The sequence below is a fragment of the Thamnophis sirtalis genome, unplaced genomic scaffold (genome assembly GCF_051295495.1).
Source record: "Thamnophis sirtalis isolate CommonGarterSnake01/CBP01778 unplaced genomic scaffold, rThaSir2_p1.2 scaffold_8, whole genome shotgun sequence".
NCBI classification, from domain to species: domain Eukaryota; kingdom Metazoa; phylum Chordata; class Lepidosauria; order Squamata; family Natricidae; genus Thamnophis; species Thamnophis sirtalis.
In genome coordinates, this window is record NW_028261388.1 from 72,239,676 (window position 1) to 72,267,008 (window position 27,333).

Here is a 27,333-nt window from a genome sequence, read left to right on the forward strand (position 1 = left end):
CCTGGTTCAGTTTGGTAAAGCCAATTCTCTAAATAGAATGGATAGCTGAGTTAGGTACATGTACCTCTTAATTTTTTGTGCACGTACTGTATATAAGTAATTAGCTTCTTCTACACACTTGCTTCATAACCATCAAGCATATTAATAAAATGCTGCTGCTTAAGGTGCTACACTGTAAACTTCCCAGGTTAAACCTGTTATGAAACAATCTTATTCTTTGTTCGTTCTTCCACAAAAGCCTGGCACAATAATTAGTAATAAACCAGTAATAAAATTAGCGCTGGAAGGAACCATTTATGTCATCCAGCCCACTTCTCTACTCTCCACTGCTTATCTGACCTTATTGTTAGAATGTTTTTGTTAGTGTGTAATTGAAATCTGATTTAAAGCTATTTTTCCAGATTGTGTAATCTGTGGCAATATAGAAGGAGTACTGTTTTGTATTTGAAGAGTATTGTCATGTTTTTCTCAATAATGATTTTTTCAAGGCTTAACGGAGTTCTTTCAGTCTTTTCAGATAGAATTTATTTCATAGTCTGATCATTGTTACTGGTCTTTGTATCTATCCTAGTTTCTTAGAATCTTTAAAGTGTTAATCCCTGGATGATATTCGGTATACAGGGGCAACAGTGAAACCGTTGGTGTGATTTAAAAAATATGCTGATGTTGATACAATCTAAAAATGAATTTATCTTCTTTATGTTGGTGGTTAATTCATTCAATTTGAAAACAGACTATGAAAGAAATCCTATCTGAAAAGATTGAAAGAACTGTTAAGCCTTGAAAAAAATCACTATTGAGAAAAACATGATAGCACTCTTCAAGTACAAAACAAGTATACCCCTTCCATACTGCCACAGATTACAGAACAGGGAAAAATAGCTTTAAGTCAGATTTCAATTACACACTAAAAAAAGCATTCTAACAATAAGGTTACAAAAGCTGATCACATGACCCTGGGACATTGCAGCCATCATAAATATGAACTAGTTGCCAAGCATCTGACTTTTGATCATGTGACCACAGGGATGCTGCAATGGTCATGTGAAAAACAGTCATAAGTCACTTTTTTCAGGGCTGTTGTACCATAACTTTCAACAGTCACTAAATGAACTGTTGTAAGGTGAGGACTACCTGTATTAAATTAATATCAGTCATTGTGTATAAATTGGTTTGCAAATTGGGGCATACTGTAAATACTGTAGAGATTTTAATGTAAGAACAGTGGTAATACACATGAATGACTGAAGCTTATAGTCGCTTTACATCTTGACATAAGAATTTCAAAGTCATATGCTGCTATTATATATGAAAATATCATAATGAACTTGATTGGTGAATAAAACATGAAAATCCCACAAACAAGATAGAAGATTCAGCATGACAGAAATAATTCTGTCCCCATCAAGAAAGTCAAATATGTATAGGTATCCATAGGGAAGGCAATGGAGAGGCAAAGGATATGTCCATCTTGATGTCATAGCACAGATGATGCAATTTATGCTTGCATCAAACATGATGATGATGATGATATGGCATAGAAGTACATAATTTCTATGAAGATATCATGATATGTTTTCAAAATCATTGCTTGATATTTGTGCCAGTATGTTACTTTAAAAATCATGCAAACTTGAGGTTTAATAGCTTACTCTTATTAAGAAAAACCAGTCTTGTACAAATATATGAGTAGGAATTGGTGCAGCTGTCTTTCACTTGCTTGATTTTGTTTTTAGGATTTACAGATTTACTTTAGCTGATTTCAAGTAATGTCCAACTTCGCAGTATATAACTGGGATTAAAACCAAAAAAATGTCGAGTAGTTGTAAATAGGGGCTTGTCCTGTCAGTATTGGTGGCTTGTGGCTTGTCCTGTCAGTATTGGTGGGAGTGTTCTTAATAGTTCCTCGATTAGGGTGTTCTTTACTGTCATTTGCCTGAGTTGGTAGTTCCTTGACTGGGTTATTGTTTACTACTTAATTGTTGGTCTAATATTAATCTTGGTGTGAATCTCTGCTTATCTGGGTGTTGATTGCTGTCAAGGGGTTGTTTTGGTCTTTCTGTTTCCTATTTGGCTTTTTTGATTGCCTCTTGAATGATAGATGTCATTTATCTCTTTGTGCCTGTTGATGGTCATTTGTCTGAGTACCAGGCTTCCAGCAGTTCTCTAGCATTTTTGGACTTGACTTGGTGTAGGATGCTTAGTTTCCCACTTGAAACCATGGTTAAGTCTGTCCATATGTTGTGAGATTAAGGAGTTTTCAAAATGTCTTCAGATTGCTACTTGGTTTCATGCATGCACATGTGCTAGTCTTTTGCCTGTTTATCCTACGTAGTGATTGTTACAGCCATTATACTGAATGTTGTAAGTGACTTCTTGGTTTTCTTCTGGACTGCTGGTTCTTTTGGTATAGTTGAGATATTTTGGAAGTTTTAAGTTGATTTGTGTGCTGTGGTGATGTCATGTAGTAATCTTATGATTTCTGAGATATATTTGATGTATCATAATCTAGAGCATAAAATATAATAACAGAATTGGAAGAGACGTTGGAAGTCTTCTAGTCCAACCCCTACTAGAACAGGACACCCTAAGCCTCCAACACAACTTCTGAAGGCAAGCTATTCCACTGGTTGATTGTTCTGACCATTAGGAAATTTCTCATTAGTTCTAGGTTGCTTGCCTCCTTGATTAGTTTCCATCTATTGTTTCTTGTGTTGCTATAGATTAATAGCTAATATGTTCTTCCTTGGAAAATACTCAAGCAGTTGGTAAATGACAAACTTCAGCATAAATAGACACTTTTATCTAGATTTACTTCAATTGACACAAGACTCTGAGATGAAATACTTGAGATTGCAGATAGAAATGTCTTCAGTGAGGAATGAGACAGTGCTGCAGTAGATTTCAATTATTTATGAATTAGTAATATAAAAATTTTGTCATTTGATTTAAGAAACATGCTGATCTGGGTGTTGCTGTTCCATTTATTGATACTATGCAAATTCTTTAGAAGTATGTCACTGGAAGTAAAGAGTGCAGATGAAACTCTTTTATTTGAATAATTAAATCAGATTCCCCCCCCCTCCCCAAGTTTATGTGGCTGCTTTAGGCGTGTATGGATATGGGTCTCTGTACACATCCAATATGCTTCTCTGGAACAAGGATTATATATGCAATATAACACATTATGTTATAGTCATTACTGGGTCATTGTCTGGGTGTAAAATAGTTTTATGTTGTAAAATCATAATTTAGCTGGAGAACCAGAAAATATAAAAATTTTCTCCTCAGTCTTGGCCTAGGAACAGTTAAGGTAGAGTTAAGCAAGTAATCAGCCCAGAATTATTATTATTATATTCCCACAAACAGTCTAAATCCAACCCGCTTGAATTCCATTAACTCCTATCTAGGGCCATTTTAGTACTGAATGTTAGTTGACTAGATTTTTGAATATAGACTTGAACAATAAATTTCAACTGCAACTTAGCGTATAGTTCTGATTGTGTCTGACAGCTTGGTTTTCTTGAATATTTGCTTCTTATAATATGATTATAATATTTCAGAATCTATCATTTATTGTTTTCAGGCTAAAGAATGTAATGGTATCAAAATTCCAGTTGACACTAGTAAGCCGAATCCCAATGAAGTGGAATTTGATAATTTATACTTGGATATGAATGGCATTATCCATCCTTGTACACATCCTGAGGACAAGTGAGTGACATTTTTACTTAAATAAGGAATCAGCATTTGTGGTATTTGAAATATTAATGTGATACCTTACACTGCAGGCCAGCACCCAAAAATGAAGATGAAATGATGGTTGCAATTTTTGAGTATATTGACAGGCTATTCAACATTGTGAGACCTAGGCGACTTCTCTACATGGCAATAGATGGAGTGGTAAGTATCAAAAATTTTGCTCACTTATTCAGTATTTTTTTTAAAAGAGACTTTCGTAGCAGAAATAATTCTTTGCAAAGTAGACATTTAAAAATGGTATTTTAACATTAATTTAATGTTTATTTCATTTATATTAACTAGCCAATATCAATACTTCAATATATGTGACAAAACTTTGAGGAATAGTGGACTTACAATGAAAGTGAATGCACATTTATTTATGGAGATTGTGCACGTGAGAAAGTCAGTAGTAAATACATTTTTCTCACTTAACTGAATCAGATAAATAATATTAATATTGATCTTTAATAGTACTTTAAAACTTCTCAGAATTGTTCATAGTGCAGCAGTTTATAAATATTGCTGCTTATGTGTGAATGTATGTATCTCTGTAATTTCTATATAAACTTTCAAATATAGTGATGCAATCTAAACATAGTTTAATAGGAAGGCAAAAAATTAGAACAACGTCAATTAAATGGTTGATGCTAATATTCTTCTTCTAGGCTCCCCGGGCAAAGATGAATCAGCAGAGATCCAGAAGATTCAGAGCATCAAAAGAAGGAATGGAGGGTGCAGAAGAGAAACAGAGAATTAGGCAAGAAATTATGGAGAAAGGTAAATTGATAATCTAATATTTTTCATTAATAAGTAATTTGAAGAAGGATTTCTTTCCTGCTTTTTATTGTCCTTACTTATTCTTGTATCTAGTAAAGCAAAATAATCATCAAATGCATGATTGAATGATTGAGTTGTACAGTTTCTGTCTTATCTTTATTCACAAGACTCTGGTTAAATGAATTCTAATTTACACTTAAAATGCCATGTTTGGAATCCTTTGACAATCTTTTGTCTTGAGAGAAGATCCACCAAATAGTAAAGATTTTTTTTTTATTAAGTAAACAGCTAGACTGGATTAGAACCATTATGGTAGGTGGTCATCAGATCTACTTGTGAATTCCAGACTATAGTTATCAGTAAAGTAAAATGCTATGGGTTAAAAATTAATAATATGAGATATGTGTCTGTCTTCTTCCATCTCGTAATTTTGTCTGTTAGGCTAGTCTTCAGTTGTTATTTTTTTTTAAAGGTGGCTTTCTACCTCCAGAAGAAATTAAGGAAAGATTTGACAGCAATTGCATAACTCCAGTAAGTAGAACTACTATTATCTCCAAAACTGAGACTAGACATAGCTTTGGTCACAGTCTATTGGTTGATTAACTACTGCTTGGCTTTGTGTTTCTATCATCTCAGACGCTGATTATAGGTTAAGATCTAGCAATTATTTTTGCGAACACTGTTGGCATTTGCAGAAGATGAAGGTGCCACCTAAAAGCTACATTACAGAACTAATTAGGAAAAATCCAGGATTCTACTTTGATTGCAGTAGTAGCGGTGTCAAATCTAAGTAGGAACTTGCAGAAAGACATAAATGGAAGAGTAAAATGTCAAAAGATATATCTCTAAGTGCACTTGATGTTTTTTCTCTATCTCTCAATTGAGTGTGCATAATATAACTAAAATTCTTTTTATGTGCATTTCTCTCCTTCCCTTGCCACACTTTTCCTAAGAACAACATGAAAGGGCAAAGTCATCCAAAAGAAAATAATGCTTTTGAGAAAAGTACCCCAAGTTTAACTTTGGGCTGGGTTTGTATGAGGAGAGAGGATGAAAAGAAGTTTTTCCATAATTCAGTTGCTAAAATAAGAACCTAATTTTTTTACCCTCAAAACTCAAGTTTGCCCAATTCCAGAAACGTATGGTTCTGCTGGATAATATAACTTAATAGCAGTGACATATCTTATAAATCTGGAAACAGGATTTTGTGAGATTCAGAGTATAAAAGGTTAGAGTATTCTAGACCAGCTCACCTCGCTGCACAATGATATTTTTAATGGAAGAGAAAATGTTAGATTCGTGAAATGGATTGAGAGAAGACAATTCTTCTGTCTACAGGAGCCCCCACCCAACGTAAACATAGTCATGCGGTAGAGATGAGACATACACATCTCCCCATTTCAGGATTGCAATACAATGGTCACTTTGAGAATGTCTTATTAAAGAAGACAGCAGCAAAGGTGACAGTTAATAATGTTTTTAATTCAGCTGATTATACAGTAACTTTACTTTATAACTTAGTCATAAATTTGCCAGTGGCTTCTTTTTTCACTTTTCATGCTACTACAGCTGACATAATTGCAAATCTTTTTGATACAGCTTTTAAAATACAGATTTCACAACTAATTTTTGAAGTCTTGATTCTTGCCATCCAGTGTTTTTCTTGCTGTTTTCTGCCATATGAAGCATATGAACTTGACCTGTGGCAGAAGACAAATTGGATATTAGAATTCTTGGTGTTTTCAGAATCTGGGAGAAGATCATCCATTTTTGTCCTTGATTGCTAGGTGTTGGTTGCTTTTTATAACATCTTGCATAAGGAATAATTCTAGTAACTGAATACTTAGACATATTTTGGTGCCATTTATTGGTCCTAGTAGAAGTATTGCTTTACCATCTATGTTGGATCATGTTGTTTTCTATAATTTTCTTGTGGACCAAAATAGCCATTATTTTAAAAACTGGTTATAGTTTTATTCTCAAATTTTTCATTGTGTGTGTTCTGAAAAAGAGAGAATTATAATCATATTTCTGATGGGAGAACAGCCCCTGTATATCTTCATGTGTGTTCAGGGCTAACTAAGCTAATCTTACTATGTTCAAATGCATAAAAATTGTCTCTGTGTCTGTAAATTTGTTAAAACTATTTTAAACAATCCTGCCAATTCAAATTGGGTATATTAACACTATTATCTCTAAGTTTGAGAATTAAGATAAATTTTGGTTGATGGCTAAAATGCTCACTACAGTTTTTGGCCAGTTACAGCAAGATTCATTTTTCTTTAAGAGACCCAGGGATTAACAGTATGATTTCACAACTTCAGAAGCTTCGGGTTTTTTACCTACTCCAGCTAGTGTATATTTATATTTATTAAATATGTTTAAATAAGACACATTCTTTGTGTATCCAATCACACTTTGCTAATAAAGAATTCTATTCTATTTATTTTAAAAATTGCCCAATCTTGTCTCTAAACATTATTTTATATTCTTGTTATATAGGGAACAGAATTTATGGACAATCTTGCTAAATGTCTTCGTTATTATATTGCCGATCGCCTAAATAATGATCCAGGATGGAAAACCTTAACGGCAAGTTTCACTCTCTTGACTGTAACTCCAAAGTATTTCCTAATGTAAATGAATTTTAGATAGGATAACTCTTAAACTATTGTTGAGGAACTTTCCCCCCATATATTATGTAGGATATGTAATTTTGGGAGGAAAATACATTTTATTAAGAATTTATCAAATGACATTTCAGTCCAGTAATAGAATGTCAATATTTTTTTTAAAATATCCAGTTTAGGAAGCATAGATATCAATCTTAGGAATATGTACCGTACATAATTTCCTTCATATATAATGTTATAATGCTGTTTATTTCAAACTATTTATATTTGTAAGTTTGTAATTAACTTTTTTGTTGACAGTTGAAACTAAACTCACTTGATAAATTGTTAAATTTGTTGTTCCAAGGGTCTTTGATGCCTTTAAAGTTATTAATAAATATATAACATAACAACACAACATACCGCATTTTTCAGAGTATAAGATGCACCTTGTTCCCCCTAAAAGAGGGTGAAAATTTAGGTGTGTCTTATACACCAAATGTAGCCCCGCCCACCCATTGGCCCCCACACTTTGGCCTCTGCCTCCCAGAAATTTACCTCCTTGCAGCAAACAGGAAAATGGGGCTTGCTGAGTAGGCAATAGGCTATGGCAATCCCTGCAGCCTGAAGCAGCTGATCATGGGGAGGCCCTGCTGAAACTGAAATTGAAAGTGAAACTTGCTGTTTGCTGCAAGGGGCAAAATTGCTGGGAGGCAAAGGCAGATATTTTTTTCTTTTAATCAGGCGAAACTGAAACTTGCTGTTTGCTGCAGGGGAGGTAAATCAATAACTATAAATGCCTATAGAATGTTCATATTATTAGACTTATTTTTTAAAGTGCTTTATTATTGTTCTAGACAACTTAACAAAATGAAGAAGCTTTTTAAAATAAATGCTTGATCTGAAGAGGCCCAGTGCTTTTGTATCTTCTTTTAAATAGCAGAGAATAACGTATATTTCTGGAAAGCCACATCAATTTTAACAGCACCTGTACAAGTATAGTCTGAAATGTAGCACCACAAACAGTGTATATCATCTGTGCTGTTTGCTGCAAGAAGGCAAATTGCTGGGAGGCAGATTTTTTTCTCCTTGTTTTCCTCTCCAAAAGCTAGGTGCGTCTTATCCTCCAAAACATACTGTAAATATTTTATGATTTTAACCCACCCAGATGGGTGGCCAATAACATCTATAAATAAAAAATAGGAAATTTCTGAGAGTGACCAGAATGTAAAGCTTGTGAACTTAGTGTCTTTTAAAAGGGTCTCCCACAATTGCAAGCAAGATAGTTAATTGCTTCATCTCCTTCTCTTGAAACCCACAGGATACTGTCCTGCAGTTTCCTCGTGAGGAGTAGCTATTTGGTGCACATGTGTCTCTCTTATCCTTTCCTTATCTGGGGAGGTACCAAAGAATGAGTCACTGGTTCTTCAGTCTTTGTTATGGGCATCAGCTCTGTTTTCACCGAGATATTTCCAATTTTCCATTCCTCCCTTGCAGGTTCTAGATAGAGAACCTCAGATAAGTATATAAGTACCGTATTTTCACGACTATAAGCCGCACTGAAAATCCTAAAATTTGATCAAAAACCGGCAGTGCGGCTTATAACCCGGTGCGCTTTATATATGGAAAAAGATCGAAAATCTCTCCCTCCCGATTTTACGCTCAAACTTGAAACTCGCAAGCGAATGACCGCGAGCAGGCACGCACACGTCCCTTGGGTCTCTCCCTTCCTCCTTAGCCGGGAGGCACCAAACCGCGCCCAGCCATCCTCACTTCGTCCTGGTTAAGGGTGGGAGTGTCTGAGACGCCGCTGGGAGAATGTCCACTTTGGGTTGCCGGGACAGCAAATTTCAAGGAAAAACGCAGCTGCTGGAATCGGTACACCACCGAAAGTTCTCTGGTCTGGCTGCACCCGAGCTGGTGAAGCGCCCTTGCGATCGGAGCAATCGCGCGGCTCACCTGAACTGGCTGTCTCCCTGGCGATAGGCGGGCGGTTGCGAGCACTCCATCAGCTTGGGTGCAGCCTGACCGGAGCCCTTTCTCTTCTCAGAAATGTCTTCTCAGTGGAGCTATAGCAGCCTGCATGCCCCTTTCAGGTACTTTGACCCCCCCCCCTCCCCCGGGAGGGAGGGGGCCAGCCAGAGGGGCATAAAGGGAGCCGCAGCTTCTCTGTGAATGGAGGGGAAAGAGTTCGTCTTCTCTCTGCCATTTAAAGGCTGCAGCAGGGAGAATCCCAACTTTTTTCCTCTCCCTCCATTCAGAACGAAACTGCTCCAGCCTCCCCCACCCCCACGTTGCCCAGTAACCCTAACCTTCGCGCTCTTCTCCGCGTTCTCCTCGGGATTGCAATAGATGTCCAGAAGCGGCTTTTGGGGCTAATGGGGATTGGATTTCCAGCTCGATAGCCCCTGCCGCTTCTGGACATCTATTGCAGTTGTGAGGAGCCGAGGAGAGTGTGGAGAAGAGCGCGAAGGTTCTTGGCGCTCCGGGAAGCGGGAGAGGCGCGCAGTTTGGTTTATCCTCCCTGGATGTCGCAGTAGCAGCCCCAAACTCACCGATCTCAGTGTTTTTCGCATCGGGGTGTGCTGCAAGAGGGAATGAGTGAAGAGTGAAGACCTTTTCCAGCCAGCGCAAAGGACTCCCCCGGACTTTTTTTGCTGAGCACAGGGCGACGGGCCCGCACCTCCACCACCAGCAATCCGGAAAGGTCTTCACTCACTCTCTCTTGCAGCATGCCCCGAGATCGGTGCGCTTGGGGCTGCTGCTGCGACGTCCAGGGAGGATAAACCAAGCCGTGCGCCTCTCCCAGCTGCTTTCGCAGCTTCCTGGAGCGCCAAGAACCTTCGCGCTCTTCTCCGCTCCTCGCGACTGCAACAGATGTCCAGAAGCGTCGGGAAACGTGCGGCTTATAACCCGGTGCGCTTTATATATGGAAAAAGTTTGAAAAATTAACATTAACTGATACTGCGGCTTATAATCCGGTGCGGCTTTTGGTCGTGAAAATACGGTATATCTGAGGTGATTTGTATTTCTGAGAATCTAAAAAACAGTGTTCTTCCAATTTTTAAAAAATTATTCAAGGCATCAAACGTTTACAAAATATTGTGCCAGATATACATTAGTAGTAATTTTCATGCTGATATTCTGTATTGAATATTTCAGTTTATATCTGATGTTGTTTCTTTTTGTTATTGATAGGTTATTTTATCTGATGCAAGTGCTCCAGGTGAGGGTGAACACAAAATAATGGATTACATACGAAGGCAAAGAGGTAGGGATATTATGTTTTTTACAGGAGAATATGCCATTTACTAGAATTAGTAGGACAACTTTGAACAGTTAGAATTAATGTATTACTGTTTTATACAACATGATTTGTCAAAATACTCTTTGAACATGTGCAGAGCAATAGGTTTCATGTGATTGTAGCAGAGGTGGTATTCAGCAGGTTCTGATCAGTTCTGGAGAACCGGTAGTGGAAATTTTGAGTAGTTCGGAGAACTGGTAAATAACTCTGACTGTCCCTGTCCCCATCTATTCTCTGACTCCAGTCCCAGCTAATTGGGAGGAAATGGGGATTTTGCAGTAACTGTCCCCTGGAGTGGGGAGGGAATGGAGATTTTACAGTATCCTTTCCCTGCCATGCCCACCAAGTCATGCCACGCCCACAAAACCAGTAGTAATTTTTTTTGAATCCCACCACTGGATTGTACTAATTGTTTAGTGCATGTATAGCTTAAACAAAGATATGAAATCAAAATTTAAAAATACAAAAATAAGCTTAGCATCTTTGATGTTAGTCTATATAGCAACTTGAATTGTGTACCTGATTTTACAGTACAGGAAGTCCCTGGGGTAAGCATTGGGGGGGGACGGACGGAGGGACAGTGGTTGATTGTAAGGGTGGATTGTCAAGCACATAGTTTTGTTCATGTGATGGTGGAGACACTTTGTCATATGTTTGGGCAGGTGTTTTAAGTCCATTCAGTAACTTCATATTTTGAATGGTCATTAAACAAATAGTTGAGGACCACTTTGTATGTAAGAGATGTATATTTCATATGAACCAACTTGCATCTGTGAAGTGAGATAATAAAACTTTAAAAATTGTGGCTTTTTGGAAGCTTCATTCCTTAAACATGTTCCTTTGGTGAAGAGTTCTAGAGAATTTTCTCATGTATGAAATATCTCGTTGTTTTTCAAAATGTTTGCAATAGAATTTAAAAAAACAAAACTTTTCTAATGTGTCAAAAAGATTTTGGACAGGAATAAGTACTGTCTTCCTGATTAAAACACTATGGTAGGCTAAATTGAAGAGACCCAAAAGTTGAGTTATATAGCAGTTTATTTTTAATGCCTTAAAACCTTAATTCAACAATAATCATTACCTTATTTAATGGGAAGTTATTGCATCTAGAGAAAGAACAGGGCAAGAGAAACCATGCAGCAGAATTTAAAATTCATGTCAATATACAGTATGTTCACTGAATTAGCTAGCTGGATACATTGATACATGCTTTATTTCTTCTCAATGTCTTTGAACTGAATTGATGGGTCCAATTTTTTATACATCATATATAATATCAGATATATTGCTAGCATTGGTTTTGTTAATTTATTTTTATTTTATCCTATTGGATTGATTATGCTTGTTTTCATTGAATTATATACAAGAGCTATACAAAATCAGTTGATTACATAACTATAGAATATAGAATATTTTGGAAAAATTACTTTATTTAAAAATTACTGATCTAGCTCTTATGGTGCTATATGATGAAAAATGAAATGAATCTATAAGACTATGTTGATTTTCTCTCATATTGAAATTAAACCCCTGATTATTTCTTTCCATCAGCCCCCCTCCAAGTCTTGCTATGGCAGGAGACTGTTCCTGGGAGGGATTACAGGTAGTCCTCAACCTACAACCATTTGTTTAGTGATCATTCAACATTTAAAACGGCACTGAAAAATGTGACTTATGACCAGTTTTCACACTTGCAACAGTTGCAGCATCCTCATGGTCACATGATCAAAATTTGGATATTTGGCAACTGGCATGTATTTATTACCTTTGCCCTGTCCCAGGGTCATGTGATCATCATTTATAACCTTCCCAGCTGCCTTCCGGCAAGCCAATGAAAGAAGCCAAACTTGCTTAATGACTATGATTCACTTAACAACTGCAGTGATTCACTTAACAACTGTGGCAAAAAGGTCATAAAATGGGGCAAAACTCATTTAACTGCTTTGCTTGGCAACATAAATTTTGAGCTCAGTTGTCATAAGTCGAGGACTACCTGTAGTGAAGAACATTGGAACTCTGGGACAAGGGTATATACAGTCATATTAAAAAGAAAGTGCGCTCTCTTTCAGTTATATGGTTTTATATATCAGGACATAGTAAAAAATCATATGGTCCTTAGCAGTTCTTAAAAGTAGTATATAAAACCATAGATCTCAAAGAGATCTTTCCTTTTTACATGACTATATTTTCACCTAGCTTACCTAAGGCACGAAGGTCACCTTAGCTGCCTAGGCAAAACGAGCCTGCCTCTATATTGGGCAGCAGTGATATAGGAAGATGCTGGAGAGAAACGATCATTTTAATGACAACAGCAAAGGCATCGATTTATACTGTGCAGGAGAAGCGAATGGTAAACCACTCCTGTATTTTACATAAATGGACAGAAGATCTGAAGGACCAACTTAGGAACATACCATCATGGAGAAAAATTCTGTGGCAACTGAGAGTTGATGCAAATTTGCTGACACATAATCAACTGATAAATTTGATTAAATGGCAAAATAGTAAATTAACATTGTGGCAGTAATTGGAGCTAATGAGACACTGTGTTTATTATTCTGGTGAATACTTTCTAGGGAACTTTTCTAATCGTCTGTTTTTTCCAGATTGCATTTTCTTTGTTGCTATTCTTATTTCTTCAGAGTCTAGGGTTGCATTTATTAATACTACAGTATCTTTTCAAATATGTTAAATAGTTAAGTAGAGTCTAAACAATTTTTTGTTGTATCATGTCTGAAATATCAGAATTCTGTAATAACACAATGTCTTTTTTTTTAGCCCAGCCAAACCATGATCCAAATACTCACCACTGCTTATGTGGTGCTGATGGTAAGTCTAGCTCTACGCTTTTCTGTATTAGTAATAAAAGAAGACTGTGTGGAGAATGTCTGTTAATCAGTTCGGTGCATGGTATCATTTTAAATAAAAGTTCATTTGGCTGAGTTAAATATTAAACTACCCCTTATATTATGTAAGTTCAGATGAACCACCTAATTACATTTTCTTCCTGTACTTCTTAGTACATGGCTTCCCTCCATTTTCTACTTACTGCACATCCTTCTGAGTGCATTTAATTCTAACAATAATTTGTTAATTCTGGTAAATTGGGCATGAAAGTTGGGAAGAAGAGAATGTACCAAGCTTGTATCCTATTCTTAGTCGCTCCAGAGTTTTGGTGTCTTATCAGAACTGAGGCCTTATTAATGGTTGGGGTTTGTTCTGTTTCTTTTGTAGCTGACCTTATTATGCTTGGATTAGCTACTCATGAACCAAATTTTACTATAATCAGAGAAGAATTTAAGCCTAATAAACCTAAACCATGTGGTCTTTGTAACCAATTTGGGCATGAAACTAAGGACTGTCAAGGCCTACCAAAGGAAAAACAAGGGGAGGTAGGTTGAATTTACTTATTTTCTTTTCATTACCATTGGTATGCGATTCAAAATGAAAGGTTGAGAACTGCTTTATACAGTTTCTTGCTTAACCTTTGATAAATAGTTGCTTTATCTCACATATATCATGGGAGGGCAGCATTTGTAAGGAAAGACACACATAGCAGTATTTATTATCTTGGGTTGTGATGGAATTTATTTAATTTAATATCCTTTGCTTGAACATCTGAATCCTCTCTTTGAGAGAGATGAGCTGTTTAGAAATATGAAAAATAAATAAATCTACTCCAAGCATAAATTTGATTCATTTTTTTTGCAACAAAACTCCATTTGAAACCAACGTTTGAAAATAATGTATGAATCCTAATGTTACTATTTTTCCAATTATGTCTGAATACGCACATTGGTGACTAATGTTTAGTTTGTTCCTGTGCCCCAGCAAAGTCTCTTGGCAACAGGCAATTCCTTTGCCTACACATGGTTTGACTTCATCATTCACTGTTCCAGCCCATTCTCTTTTTGTTTTGCCCAAACTATTTAGGATTATTGCCACTGTTTTGTTAGGAAATGGACCTAGTTATATTTTCATAATATCTCAAGGATTACAAGTAAATAATATAACTTTGATCTAGAGTTATAGAACTTTCAAAATATCTGAAGCAATGGAAAATATATATTTTTTCACTTTTTTTGTCATTTTGCAAAACGGGGGATTAGAGGGAACATTGGAACCAAATGAAATAATTTTAATATCCTTTTTAAGTGTAGGTGTGAAAGTACAGTTAATTCAGACCGTTATTATGCATCTATTGAATGTATTTTAAATATTTTTAATTTTTGCTAAAAAGTTGCTGACCTCCAAAAATATGGCATCTCTTCATTTTTAATATTTAGGAGAGTAGTAGTAAAAATATTATCATAGCATTAGATAACAAACAATTTTTATAATGTATTCTCCACCAGTGCACAGTTTAGCTCTCATAAAAATGAACAATAAAAATCAAGCAATAATTGAATTTATGCAAAAGTAATAAAATCAATATGCAGCATAAGATATTTGCAGAGGAAATGATGAAACAAAATATGTACTGTGGATATCATTTTCTCTATCTAATAGATACAGAAATATCTGATTTTCAGGAAATAAGGGGAAAATTGGAGAGGGAAGAACAACTAAGGTTCAGAAAATGTCACTTAATATATTAAATTACATTGTCTCATTTTCTTAATCTGAAGTTCTATCATTATTAAAAGTTCCTAATTCAAACTGAAAGTTTTGGGATATACTTCATAATCCCCCCTTTTTTTAAAAAAATCAAGTGAGTAGAGAAACAAAAGCCTTGTTAGGGAAGAGGGACTTTTTTCTGAATTAATCTGTCACATCCTGTTTCAGTCTGACAAGTCTATCTGATTTTTATGTCCATTTAATGAAAAATGAGAAATTATCAAAGGGAATAGGAAAGACTGATTTTGTCCCGCTTTTTTCACCACTTCCACTCTGTTGTTAAGTAAATCTCAAGGCTATTAGCTAGTATCAGCTTAGTACAGGGGTGTCAAATGCTTAAATCTGGCCCACCGGCCAGCCTGGAAATATCCAATATTTGCCTCTGCCAGCCTTTGCCACGTGCATGCCCCGTGCCCCGTTTTTGGCCTCCCCAGCCTCCTGCAGCACTCTGCTGGCCGAAAATGGGCCACACAGAGTGCTGCAGGAGGACTGGATTGGATTGGATTACAATAATGTGGCCGCAAGTAAGTGCCTGATCTGGATAGAAAACAAGCAACATCCTATGCTATCCTATCCTAATACTACAGTTTAATGCCAGGTTTTACATATTGTAGGTCCATTTAATCTACAGTCAACAATCTATAATTGACAGCCATCTCTATTTACTATCCTGGAAATTTACCTCTGATGTTAGATTTTGTATTATCATGTTATTTATGCTATTGCATTTTTATTATTAGTTGAATAATAAAAATACAATAGCATAAATAGCTTTTCTGCCTGGAAAAGCAATTTACTATTAAACAATGGGGTATAAATTTAGAAAAAAAATTAATGGAATATGAAGAATAAGTAATAATATATGCCAATAATATCTGGTACAAGAGATAGGAAAATGGTTATAGTAAAAAACTGTGGAAAAAAACCAAAGAGGAAAAATATACATTTTGGGCCTGTGTGAAATGCCCACCATGGCCACACAGCTCCAGCCCTCCCCCCCCCCCCCCCCGGCCACACATGCATGCACCCCGGCCCTCCGAGGTCAAACACAACCCTGATGCAGCCCTCAATGAAATTGAGTTTGACACCCCTGGCTTAGCACATATTAAAATATTAAGCTAACAAACATCTGCCACCAGGAACTATTATAACTGATCTTGGTATCCCAGTTTATTTATCTAGTCACTAGCGCAGACCTTTTCAAACTTTTTTAGGCTGTGGAAATTAGTTAAAAACTTCCCATAGCCCCTGATCCTTAGGCCAGTTTCCAGTGATAGAAAATCAGCTGTGTTCAAAGAAATTATGCTGTACTCTAGAAAATTAGGAATGAGAATTTTGTTTTTTAATCAGTCTCTAATAGGTGACTACAAAGGTGAGAAGCAATGACCACAGTTAAATTTATTAGTTTTGCAATTCCTAAATTCCTAATCGGGCAAAAACAAAGCAACATAATTAGGAATCTCCTAATCAGACATGTTTAAGAAAAGAACAAGGGAAGTGTACCTGTATGAGTATGTGGACCATTCTAAAAAACTTCCATGCTGTTTTTAAAGCCAACCAAGATAGGTAGACTGGATGATATGACAAAGTTAGTCTGCTTTTTGTACTACTGGGTAGTTGGGATGCTGCCTGTGAATAAGCAGAAAAGGTGAGGGAAAACAGGCTGTGATTGTTACTATCAGCAAGCCATAATTAATGCTAAGCCATTATTTGTTTTCTGTATGAATATAGTATTGCTCTGAAGTAAACCTACTAAAAACAGTTTATCTTGGATTTGTGGATCATGAGGCAGAACTATCTTTGCATAAATGCAAAGTGACTGTTGTGTATTTTAAAGTGTTGTTTTGTGTATTTATCCCCTTCCCTTGTTTATTGTAAGCCGCCCGGAGTCCTTCAGGAGTGGGCGGCATACAAGACCAATAAACAAACAAACAAAACATTCCTAAATATGGTGAGACCAGAATAAACAGGGTGGATCAATGTTAGAAGACTAGTTGTGTACCAGTAGTCCTCAACTTACAACCATTCTTTTTGCTAGAGTTTGAAGTTGTAGTGGCCCTGAAAAAAAGGGACTGACAATTGGTGCCCACATTTAACCATCACAGCATCCCTACAGTCACGTAATCAAACTTTGGGCACTTGACAACCAGCAATGTATTTACGGTGGTTGCAGTGTCCCCAGGGTCATGTAATTGTGATTTGCGACCCTCCCAGCGGGCTTCTGACAAGCGACGTAAATTAAGGGCTGCAGTTATTAACCATGGCAAAAAAGTTTTACAAAAAACTCGTAAAATCTGGCGTGGCTCATTTAACCGTCCTGTTAGCAACAGAAATTCTAGTCTCAATTGTGCTTTTAAGTTGAGGACTACTACTTTAACAACAAATTTTGTTGAACAGGGAAGGGGTTGTTCAAAAAAATAAACTTTGTACTATTGAAAAAAAAAATCACTTAAATTTATGATGGAAACCACAGTCCAAAAACTCACTACCTAAATGCTAGTTAATTTAAAGGAATTTTTATTAGGTTTATTTTAGGGCAATACTGTAAATACACACTATTTCAAAATGAATCTTAGTCTAAAAGGTATGTCATTTTTCATCTTTGCAGCACGATCAGTTTGCAGATTGTCCTCCTGGTATGGAACAAGAATTTATATTTATTCGCTTATGTGTTTTGAGAGAAGTAAGTAATATTAGGATATATTTTGAACAAAGACAGCTAGGCTCTACAATGAGTCTCGAGATCCATCGCACACACTGAGATACTTCTATAGACAGAGATGTTATGCAGCAGTCAGCAAACAGGGTTGCCATGGTAGCCAAGAATTTAATTCTGACAGTCAGCTAAGAGAAGCCAGATGTCTTAGCCTTCTTGTTTTTGTTCATTGTCAGCATTTTCCCCACTAAGCAGCTAAAGGTGCCTATAAAGCAAGATGCTCCTGTGTCATGAGGAAATGACCAATTACTTGAATTCTACTAAAGGGAAAGGTTAACTGAACACATCCTTGTAAGGGCGGTTGGTGGGAAGCTGAGAGAACTTGAGAGAGGTATGAGAAGGGAAGCATTTGACCGCTGACCAGAATAAGGGACAGAAAAGGGAAAAAAAACAGAAGCAACTGTTATATTATTGGTTCATACAATGTAATTGTTAAATAAACACATGATCCTCTGAGTGAACAAGGGACAGTATAATAACCTTCCACATTTGAGATGCTGTGTGTGTGTGTGTGTGTGTGTGTGTGTGTGCGCGCACCTTTGAGCCAAGTTTTTAACTTCTGGTGACTGTCTGAAATTTTCTTGGAAAGATTTTGGAAGTGGATTGCTATTGCCTCTTCCAATCCTGAGAGACAGGCTCAAGGTTATCCAGACAGCTTTGTGTTTAAGGCAGGAGTAGAACTCATAGTTTTATAGTTAGTCTGATATCTGAAACACTACAGCAAACTAGTTTGGTTTAAGACAGTGTTTCTCAACCTTGTCAACTTGAAGATGTCTGGACTTCAACTCCCAGAATTCCCCAGCCAGCAAATGCTGGCTGGGGAATTCTGGGAGTTGAAGTCCGGACATCTTCAAGTTGACAAGGTTGAGAAACACTGGTTTAAGATATTGTGCCAACAGGGTAAAAAAAAAGCTTGTGTGTGTGTGTGTGTGAGAGAGAGAGAGAGAGAGAGAGAGATGTTACCATCACTACTGTATAAACTACTTAAGCTTATAATGTTGGTATTGTGATAATAAAAGTTTCAATTATATTTATTTTATACCTAGAATAAATGAAAGACAAAAACCATGCAACCTCTTTCGGCCAATAAATCCAGTTCCGCCACAGTTGAATCCTTTAAAATTCTGCCCCCTTTAATCCTCTTTCACAGTAGCCCTTTTATATCTCTTAGATCAGGCCTGCTGCTGTCTGTGCATTGGCTTTGGCTCCCTTAAGTCTTCCATTTGCTGGCTCCTGCATCTTCCACATTCTGATTCTTTACAGGTTGTCCTCAACTTACAACCCCAATTTGGACCAGACTTTTTGTTGCTAAATGATGCGGTTATAAAGTGCAATGTCATGTAATCACATTGCCTAGCACTGGCACTCTCGATTGCCATTGTTTAGCAAATGCCACCGATCATCAGCTGAGGAACTATCCCAATCCAATCCATTCTGGGCTTGGTATGTCCCAGTCCCAAGCCTCAGGAAAGTAAAGGAATACCTCCTCCTGCCTATGCTTGCCTATCTCCCCACCACCCCTCTTTTGATCACCCTGCACCCTGTCTTTTGGGGTAGCCAGGAACCCCAGAACTGCACAGCTCTGGTGCTGTTTTCCACATTATAGCTCAGGGACCTCTTGGAGTGCTGTGGCTCTCGGGTCACAAAAAGCCCCAGGACCACAGCACAAAGCCACAGTTGTCCCTGGAAGCCTCAGCCACCGCACCATGGCCCAACAGGACAGTGCAAAATTGTAGCATCTGGGAAGCCACAGCACCCCAGGAAGCCCCAGTCACCCAAGTCCAGAACTAGCTCCAATTGCCTTTGCCTTTGGGAAGGAGCCGAGGTGGCGCAGTGGTTAGAGTGCAGCACTGCAGGCTACTTCAGCTGACTTCTGCAGTTCAGCGGTTCAAATCTCACCGGCTCAAGGTTGACTCAGCCTTCCATCCTTCCGAGGTGGGTAAAATGAGGACCCGGATTGTTGTTGGGGGCAATATGCTGACTCTGTAAACCGCTTAGAGAGGGCTGAAAGCCCTATGAAGCGGTATATAAGTCTAACTGCTATTGCTATTGCTATTGCCACCCAAGGCTCTTCATCGCCTCAGCTTGCCTTTGCCTTTCTTATTCCACTGCTGACCTGCCCACCATGGCCCTTTGAGAGGTGGCTCCTTGCCAAATGAGGTCTTCCTTCCCAGGGGTCCTGACGAAATCGTTGCTCATGACCTTGGGAAGAAAACAAAGAGATGGTCAGCTAGGGTGACAGGAGCGAGAGAGAGAGAGAGAAAGAGCAGATATGAGGGAGAGACGGGGAGCGGAATCATTGCTGCATTTGTAAGAGTGGATGGCTGGCCAAGCACCAGAGTTTTGACCAGGTGACCCCAGAGTAGGGGGGCACCACATCAGACATAAATTTGGGAAATAGTCATACTTCCCTTTGTCCAGTACCTCCATAACTTCAACGTTCACTGAATGAATGGCTGTAAGTTGTGAACTACCTGAATCTTAAAAAATAAACGTGTTCTCTGCCAAGTCTTGTCTTGTCTGTAAAGGTGCATACCCTTGTCAAAAAATAAATGTCTACAGTGGACATTTTTGTAGGGTGGAAATGCTGCTTAGGATTTTTGTAACCTTTTTTAGGTCACATGGTGAAAACAAATGCTGGCTGGACAGTGTTTTAGTGCAAATGAAGCCTGAAAGGATGGGTGCAAAAATAAATAAGTCGTACACCACTAAAAGAAAGAGTTGGGAAACGGGGACATATTAAATATGCGAGGTTATTGAAAAAATTGATTTGTACTAAATATTTGCTTTTGAAGGAAACCTATAGAGATTCAGGCTGATGGGAAACATGATTGTTTGTGCTTCTAGTCTTTTGATTAAGAGATGGACTGCGCTTGCTTGATGGAAAGGAAAAGACATTTTCTATGTTCTCAAATGCACATTCACAATATCCCCCCTAGACATCGGACATTTGATTTCTATTAATGCTTGAGAAAATGCTTCATTTTTGTGTGTTTCTCACTCACTCTCTTTAAAAAAATTCTAGTATTTGGAAAGAGAGCTAACAATGGCCAGCTTGCCTTTCACTTTTGATGTTGAAAGAAGCATCGATGACTGGGTTTTCATGTGTTTCTTTGTGGGAAATGATTTTCTCCCTCATTTACCCTCATTAGAGATCAGGTAAGAGAAACAACTTTATATCTAGAAACACTTAAATGTTAATAGGCATTGATTATTGCACTTAAAAGAAAGAAAGGGCATTATTAATGATTCTTGCTTTTTAGATTTGCAAGTTCTTGTGTCATGGAGAGTGCTGTTTGAGAAACACAAGTCCAAAGCGTCCTTGGGATTCAGTTCACTCATTTGGATCTAGCTGATGATAGAGTTGCTGTTCCAAATCCAGTGAACTTTATAAGGCTTTGAAAAGCATGAGTTTCAAATATCTTGCTATTTTGCTTTGCTTAATTATGGTGCATGATCTCTCTAGCTTTTTTGAGACTGTGCTCACTATTTCTCATGAATCTTGGTTCATTTCCTTAAATAATTAGCATGCTCTTTAGTCATTTGTGCAGGCTTGTTGGCTTTTTGTCTTGTACGTAGGGGATTTAAAGAGCCTCATGCATAGATTAAATATTTTTCCATGTTCCTATCTTTTCTAGATTCAGTAAATATTATAGAAGTAGGGAATGGCAGTCAATAGTAACTTCACATATTAATAGTTAAATACTGGTTTAAACTCTGCTAAATTTAGTGTTGTACAAGCATATATCTTCATATCCAGTAGAATTTTTCTTTGCTCTCCTCACTCTGTGTGCCCCAAATCTGTTTCTAAAATCTCCCAACCCTACAGAATAGATTTAGAGATTGTGGCATGGAGGAGGGAGGAAGAATTTGTTCTGCCAGTAGATGTCATGCCATCACTAGGATAACAATTTGAATATAACCCTTACAGTGAGACCATCCAAGAAATGGATGAAATGGTTTTATTCTTGTATTGCAGGGAAGGAGCAATTGATCGCCTGGTGAACATATATAAAAATGTCGTGCACAAAACTGGAGTAAGTGATTCCTCCAAACATTTCATGTAGTAACATAAGAAGGAGAAAGGTTACTTACAATTTTATTCTACAATTTACAGGGTTATCTTACCGAAAATGGCTATGTTAACTTGGAGAGAGTACAGATGATAATGTTGGCTGTTGGAGAAGTTGAAGATAGTATTTTTAAGAAGCGGAAAGATGATGAGGTGAAAGAGCTATTATGAAACTCTGTTTGGTGTGTTTTTCTTTAACAACATTTTTTTAAAAATGAATACATGTGGTTATTTCACTCTACATTACAAATAGTTCTTGTTTTAGGATTGTTCATTTAACAGTGCTTCAAAGTTACAACAGCTTAGGAAAACATGACTTACAACTATACTTGATCATTTGTTTGCATTATGGGTACATGTCAACCAGCTCATATTTACAACCAGTTGCAATGTCTCATGGCCACGTGACTGCAATTTGTGGACATTTTTGCTCATTTCTAGCAAAAAAACGACCATTGAGGAAGTTAGTTTCACTTAACAGCCACAGTGATTCACTTAAGAACCACTGTAAAAATATCATAGAATCAGATCTGATTTGACTTACAACCACGCCTTACAATGGAAATCCTGATCTCAGTTGTGGCTGTAAATCAAGAACTACCTATAAATCAGATGGAAATGAGTTTGCCTTAGTAAGCTGTCAATGAATTTGTAGTGGATTCAACATTATGTTTTTATATTAGTTTTGATTAACATGAATTGAGGATTTTGAGGAAAAACATTCAGAAAGCAGGTTGGTTAGTTAGGAAAAAGTACATCTAAAGTTTCTCTGTGTGCATAGAGCTTCCTTTATGACTAATTTTTGTTACTTTTTCTAGTTTTTCCTGTAAGGAATATGCTAAAACCTCCTGCTGATATAATATACCAAACATATATAGGTAGTTTGTTTACTACATCCAGAGAAGTTAAATCTGAATATGACCCACTTTGTAAAATCTGTGAATTAGGTAATTGACATTTTATATATATGTACTTTAATAGGGTCCCAGATTAGTTTAGAAGAGCAATTTGAAATAGGAAAAGGAATCTGCAAAATGATTTTTTAGCAAAAATGAACTATATATATTTGAATTTTTTAGTTTCCTAATCAATGCTAATGTAGACTTTCCATATTTTATGTGGCACACAGGAAAATTTCAAAAGAAGGCAAAAGGATAAAAGAAAAAGAATGAAGGTGAATATAAATCTCCTATTCCTGTTTATTTATATGTCTTTATTTAAAACAATGGAACTATTTAGTAGCAGCTACCTTGGTATAGAGAAAGGAAATGTCTTAAAGTTATATTAGGATTACAAATAGAATGTTGTAACAGTTCTTCAAGGCTGAAATGCAAAGAGCTGCTGCAAATACCCCAGTGCTTATATTAATTCCACAAATTTTTTATCCCTTTTTATTGAATTCTAATTCTCAAATTTAGACTGCAAACTACTAGATATTTCCTAAGGCATACAGCAGGGGTGCAACTATGACAGAAACACAAAGTTCACTAATTTCCTGAGCGCACACATACATATTGGCTGAACAGTTCTTTGAATATCAGCCATAGAGAATAAATTCAGACTCTTAAAGAACATAAAGGTAAAGGTTCCCCTCGCACATGCGTGCTAGTCATTCCCGAATCAAGGAGGCGGTGCTCATTTCCATTTCAAAGCCGAAGAGCCAGCACTGTCTGAAGATGTTTCTGTGGTGATGTGGCTGGCATGACTAAACGCCGAAAGCGCACGGAGCACTGTTATCTTTCCACCAAGGTGGTCCCTATTTTTCTACTTGCATTTTTTACGTGCTTTCGAACTGCTAAGTTGGCAGAAGCTGGGACAAGTAACGGGAGCTCACTCCGTTACGAGGTGGTAGGGATTCGAACTGCCAACCTTTCTGATCGACAAGATCAGCATCTTAGCCACTGAGCCACCGCATCCCTTCTAAAGAACACAACATATATTGAAGGATTGACTTGCTAAAAAATACAGTCTTTTTTAACTTGGACTATAAGCTTGCATTGTTAATCTAAAATATTATTTGGATACACAAACATATTCAGTGTATGGTCCTTGGATCCTAAATTAAGTCAGGCACAAAAACGCAACGCTCTGTATATTTTCTCAGAATTTCCATTGGACTAAATTTTATATTTTCCCATATAAAATTATGGATAAACTTGCAGTCAAAGTGATGTATTATTCACAATATTCCTTTTCTGAAAATTTGCATCTTTTTCCCAATATTTGCTCCCTTTTAATGATAATTTTAAATTGCTTACTGCTTGAAAATAATTGACAATTCCTGTTATCTCTCCATTACCTTGACACCACTTTCTCATGTACTGTATACCATTGAGTAAAGAGCAGCTTAATTCAGGAGATAGCTTTTATGGTTGATGCAAAATGTCTCATAATTATTGAATCATTCTTTTACAACTGGTACCATTTTATCTACTCTAGCCACCGTAGTCATCATTGGCAGTAATAATTCTACAAGGTTAAGCATACATGTATTCAAATTACTCTTTTTATTATAGTGTCAACATGCTTTGACTGATGTTGTTAATTAATTAAATACATGAATTTTTATTTGTATTTCTTAAAGAAATTTGGAACTGGCAAGCTAATTGTAATATAACATAATTTACTGTTGTTCTGATAACTGTCTGAAGTTTTCTGTTCAAGAATCACCAGGATATTATTCTAGTGTTCCTAATAATGATCACACTAATTATTGTTTTTATTTTACTGCCATATGTTAACTATTTGAGCATATTAATTGACATGTGTTCTATAAAGATCCCAAATAAAAATAAGGCATCATAATATTTTGACCATAGTTTTAAACTGAAGTAATGTCACTCAGTTTTCCTTAATAGATTTTAAGTTGCAATTTTATAATAATCAGTTAGGATAAATTATTTCATGAACATACTTTTCTGAACTCTAGCCAAACAGTCTCTACTGGCCGAGGGGCACTTCTATCTCAGTCAGGGCCATAGGCTTGTGGTTACTCTATTAATGAGCCAAATGGAATTTGCCAGTATGGATGTTTAAGTGTTGCATATTCATTTGGAAATTAATATCCTGTGTAATATAAACATAGCTATTCATACTTCTATGTAGTGTTTGCTCTCATAGCTAATGCTCAAAGTTTATGTTTATATTCTGCTCATTTCAGAGGGAACAACATACCATGCTTGGTGGACAGTACACCCCACAACCTGTAGGAAGAGGAAACAGGTCAAGCCATCAGCCAATTAGTAATCCAAGACACACAGCCTATGAAATGAGAATGCAGGACAGACAAAACACTGTAAGTGATTATTTTTCAAATAAATATAGATAAGGTAATGGAAAATGACTTAATGATGGCTCAGTTTCTACAAAGCTCAAACTTATATACATTTACCTTTCCTTTGCTATGTTGACTCCATCATATCCTCAATTTGTTGCAACTACGGGTTCAACCCAGACTAGTGACATGTACTCTCTCTGGATCCCTTAAGTCTGAGAAAAGTTAATAATTGATTAGAAAAGAACCCCACTTTTTGCCTAAACACTTTTATGTTAAGCAGTTAATCTTTCCAGATAATGAAAAAGCCTTGAAAGAATAGAAATTTAATCCCATTCCCTGACTTTGCCTCATCTTAAAATAATGAGTAAAACAATGATGCAGTCCATTTAACAACTACTGGTACAAAATGAATGGGTGCAGAGGGAAGGGTTTTATGGATAATGTATTGTCTATTAAATATGTAAACTCTCAATTCATAAATTGGGTTGTATCCAATTATCTTCATTAAGAAGCAGTTAAGATTTTAATTGAATGCACTTTAGAAACTTTTGTTCTATTTGATACACACACCTTGATTTATCTTAGATCCTAGCATATATTTCCCTGTGAACATTAAGTAGTATCATAGTATATATACACTCATTATGGTTTTAATTTAATACATACTTTTAATATGTACTAAAATAATAATGTTCATTATTAATTGTTTTTGTTTCTTATCTCATCATGGGGCTACCGTAGGCAGCTGACAGTTATAAAAACAAAAAAATGAAAAGTTTAAACAAAGTGAAAGTAAAATAATAGAACAATAAAATAAACAAGGAAAAAACAAAGAAAATACATCAATATGACTACTAAAAATGGTGGGTGGGTGGGGAGAATAGAATAATTAATAGGATGGTTTTCTTTTGAGTACCAGGATCTATTTTATCAGAATCCGCTTTTGAAAGTTCGTCAATTTAAAAGTGATTTATTACTTGTCATGAAATATTGCTGTCTGAGTATATTTCAAATCCCCTTGGTAGCACGGAATTAGTTTCTACATTGTTCTTTTAAATTCCTGTATCTATAGTTACCTAAAGTAGATGCATATATTTTTCTGGTTGTTTTTTTTTGCAAAGTCATTAATTTTAATTTTTGTAAGTGTAATGAGACCTTTCCACTAACTATATCCCCAGACTCCTTCAGCTTCTCCTAATTCAAGCTTCACATCTGATGGTACGCCATCCCCAGCAGGAGGAATTAAGCGAAAGATGGAGGACAGTGACAGTGAACCGGAGCCTGAAGATAATGTCAGGTGCCACATTTCATACTTTGTTAGTGAGTTGTCAAAAGGGAGAATGTCTCATTAATACTATTTACCTTGTATCTGCCACACCTTGTAATGCTTTTCCATGATCTTTTTATCCACCAATAATTAATGTGGCGAGTTGGGATACTCGGTAAATTCCAGTGAGATGTGTAGGCTGTTGCTGTTAAATTTAAGTGCTTCCATTAGTATGCATGCTGGTTTTCTTCCTAAAAGCTGCTACTCCCTTTGAGACTAAACACCAGATTGGCTAGAGGTTCAATATTCAGCTCAGTCTCTGTGAACAGAATCTCATTCTACTAACAAAAATGGAATGGTTTAACTCTTAAAAGTTCTATAATCAGATGATTTAGTTTAGTGAGGGGTTATTGTCTATTAGTGAGGAATGTATTATGTATACGCTAAGCTTCTTGCATTTGGAAAGAATTTCTAAATACTTCCATTTAAAAGGTTCTCGGGATCAGTTTTCAAGATACTAAACCTAAGATCTGGGAAAGTGACTACCAGTTAGGACTAAAAGACTGGTTCTTATTAAGAAAACCCCATAACTTTAACTTTGTCTGTTCTTTCCTACATGCCAAGTTTATTAAAATATAAAAACTAGAAAGCAGTCTACATTTGTGCAGAGTAAAGAGGATAATGTTGATGGGATAGAGGATAGATCCATTACTAGACAACAAAAAGGAAAACGTTGCTTAAGTATGGTAGGATTACAAACATGTCACAGATAGATGCCCCTTAAATCACATGAATATAAAAGAGGAAGGAGGGGAAGTAAATCAGGCTTGTAATATATTTACTATGGCCAATCTAAATAAGAATAGTTTTTAGTCTTCTGTGGCGTCTATTTCTTTATCTGGTCTATCTCTCAGGGTATGTTTTATGGGGTTTGAGCTGCTGCA

The 27,333-nt window shown here is 36.6% G+C and overlaps 1 protein-coding gene across 1 annotated transcript in view; it reads left to right on the top strand.

Annotated features, from left to right (window-relative positions):
• XRN2 (5'-3' exoribonuclease 2) overlaps window positions 1-27,333 on the top strand; it is a 61,540-nt gene that overhangs the window by 719 nt on the left and 33,488 nt on the right. Inside the window, exons 2-16 of the mRNA XM_014070407.2 lie at window positions 3,587-3,714; window positions 3,792-3,903; window positions 4,410-4,521; window positions 4,994-5,052; window positions 7,024-7,113; window positions 10,332-10,404; window positions 13,219-13,269; window positions 13,675-13,832; window positions 17,666-17,740; window positions 20,799-20,932; window positions 21,753-21,810; window positions 21,891-21,998; window positions 22,975-23,019; window positions 25,006-25,140; window positions 26,301-26,419. Coding sequence (XP_013925882.2) covers window positions 3,587-3,714; window positions 3,792-3,903; window positions 4,410-4,521; window positions 4,994-5,052; window positions 7,024-7,113; window positions 10,332-10,404; window positions 13,219-13,269; window positions 13,675-13,832; window positions 17,666-17,740; window positions 20,799-20,932; window positions 21,753-21,810; window positions 21,891-21,998; window positions 22,975-23,019; window positions 25,006-25,140; window positions 26,301-26,419 — 1,457 coding nt within the window. The remainder of the gene's footprint in view (window positions 1-3,586; window positions 3,715-3,791; window positions 3,904-4,409; window positions 4,522-4,993; window positions 5,053-7,023; window positions 7,114-10,331; window positions 10,405-13,218; window positions 13,270-13,674; window positions 13,833-17,665; window positions 17,741-20,798; window positions 20,933-21,752; window positions 21,811-21,890; window positions 21,999-22,974; window positions 23,020-25,005; window positions 25,141-26,300; window positions 26,420-27,333) is intronic.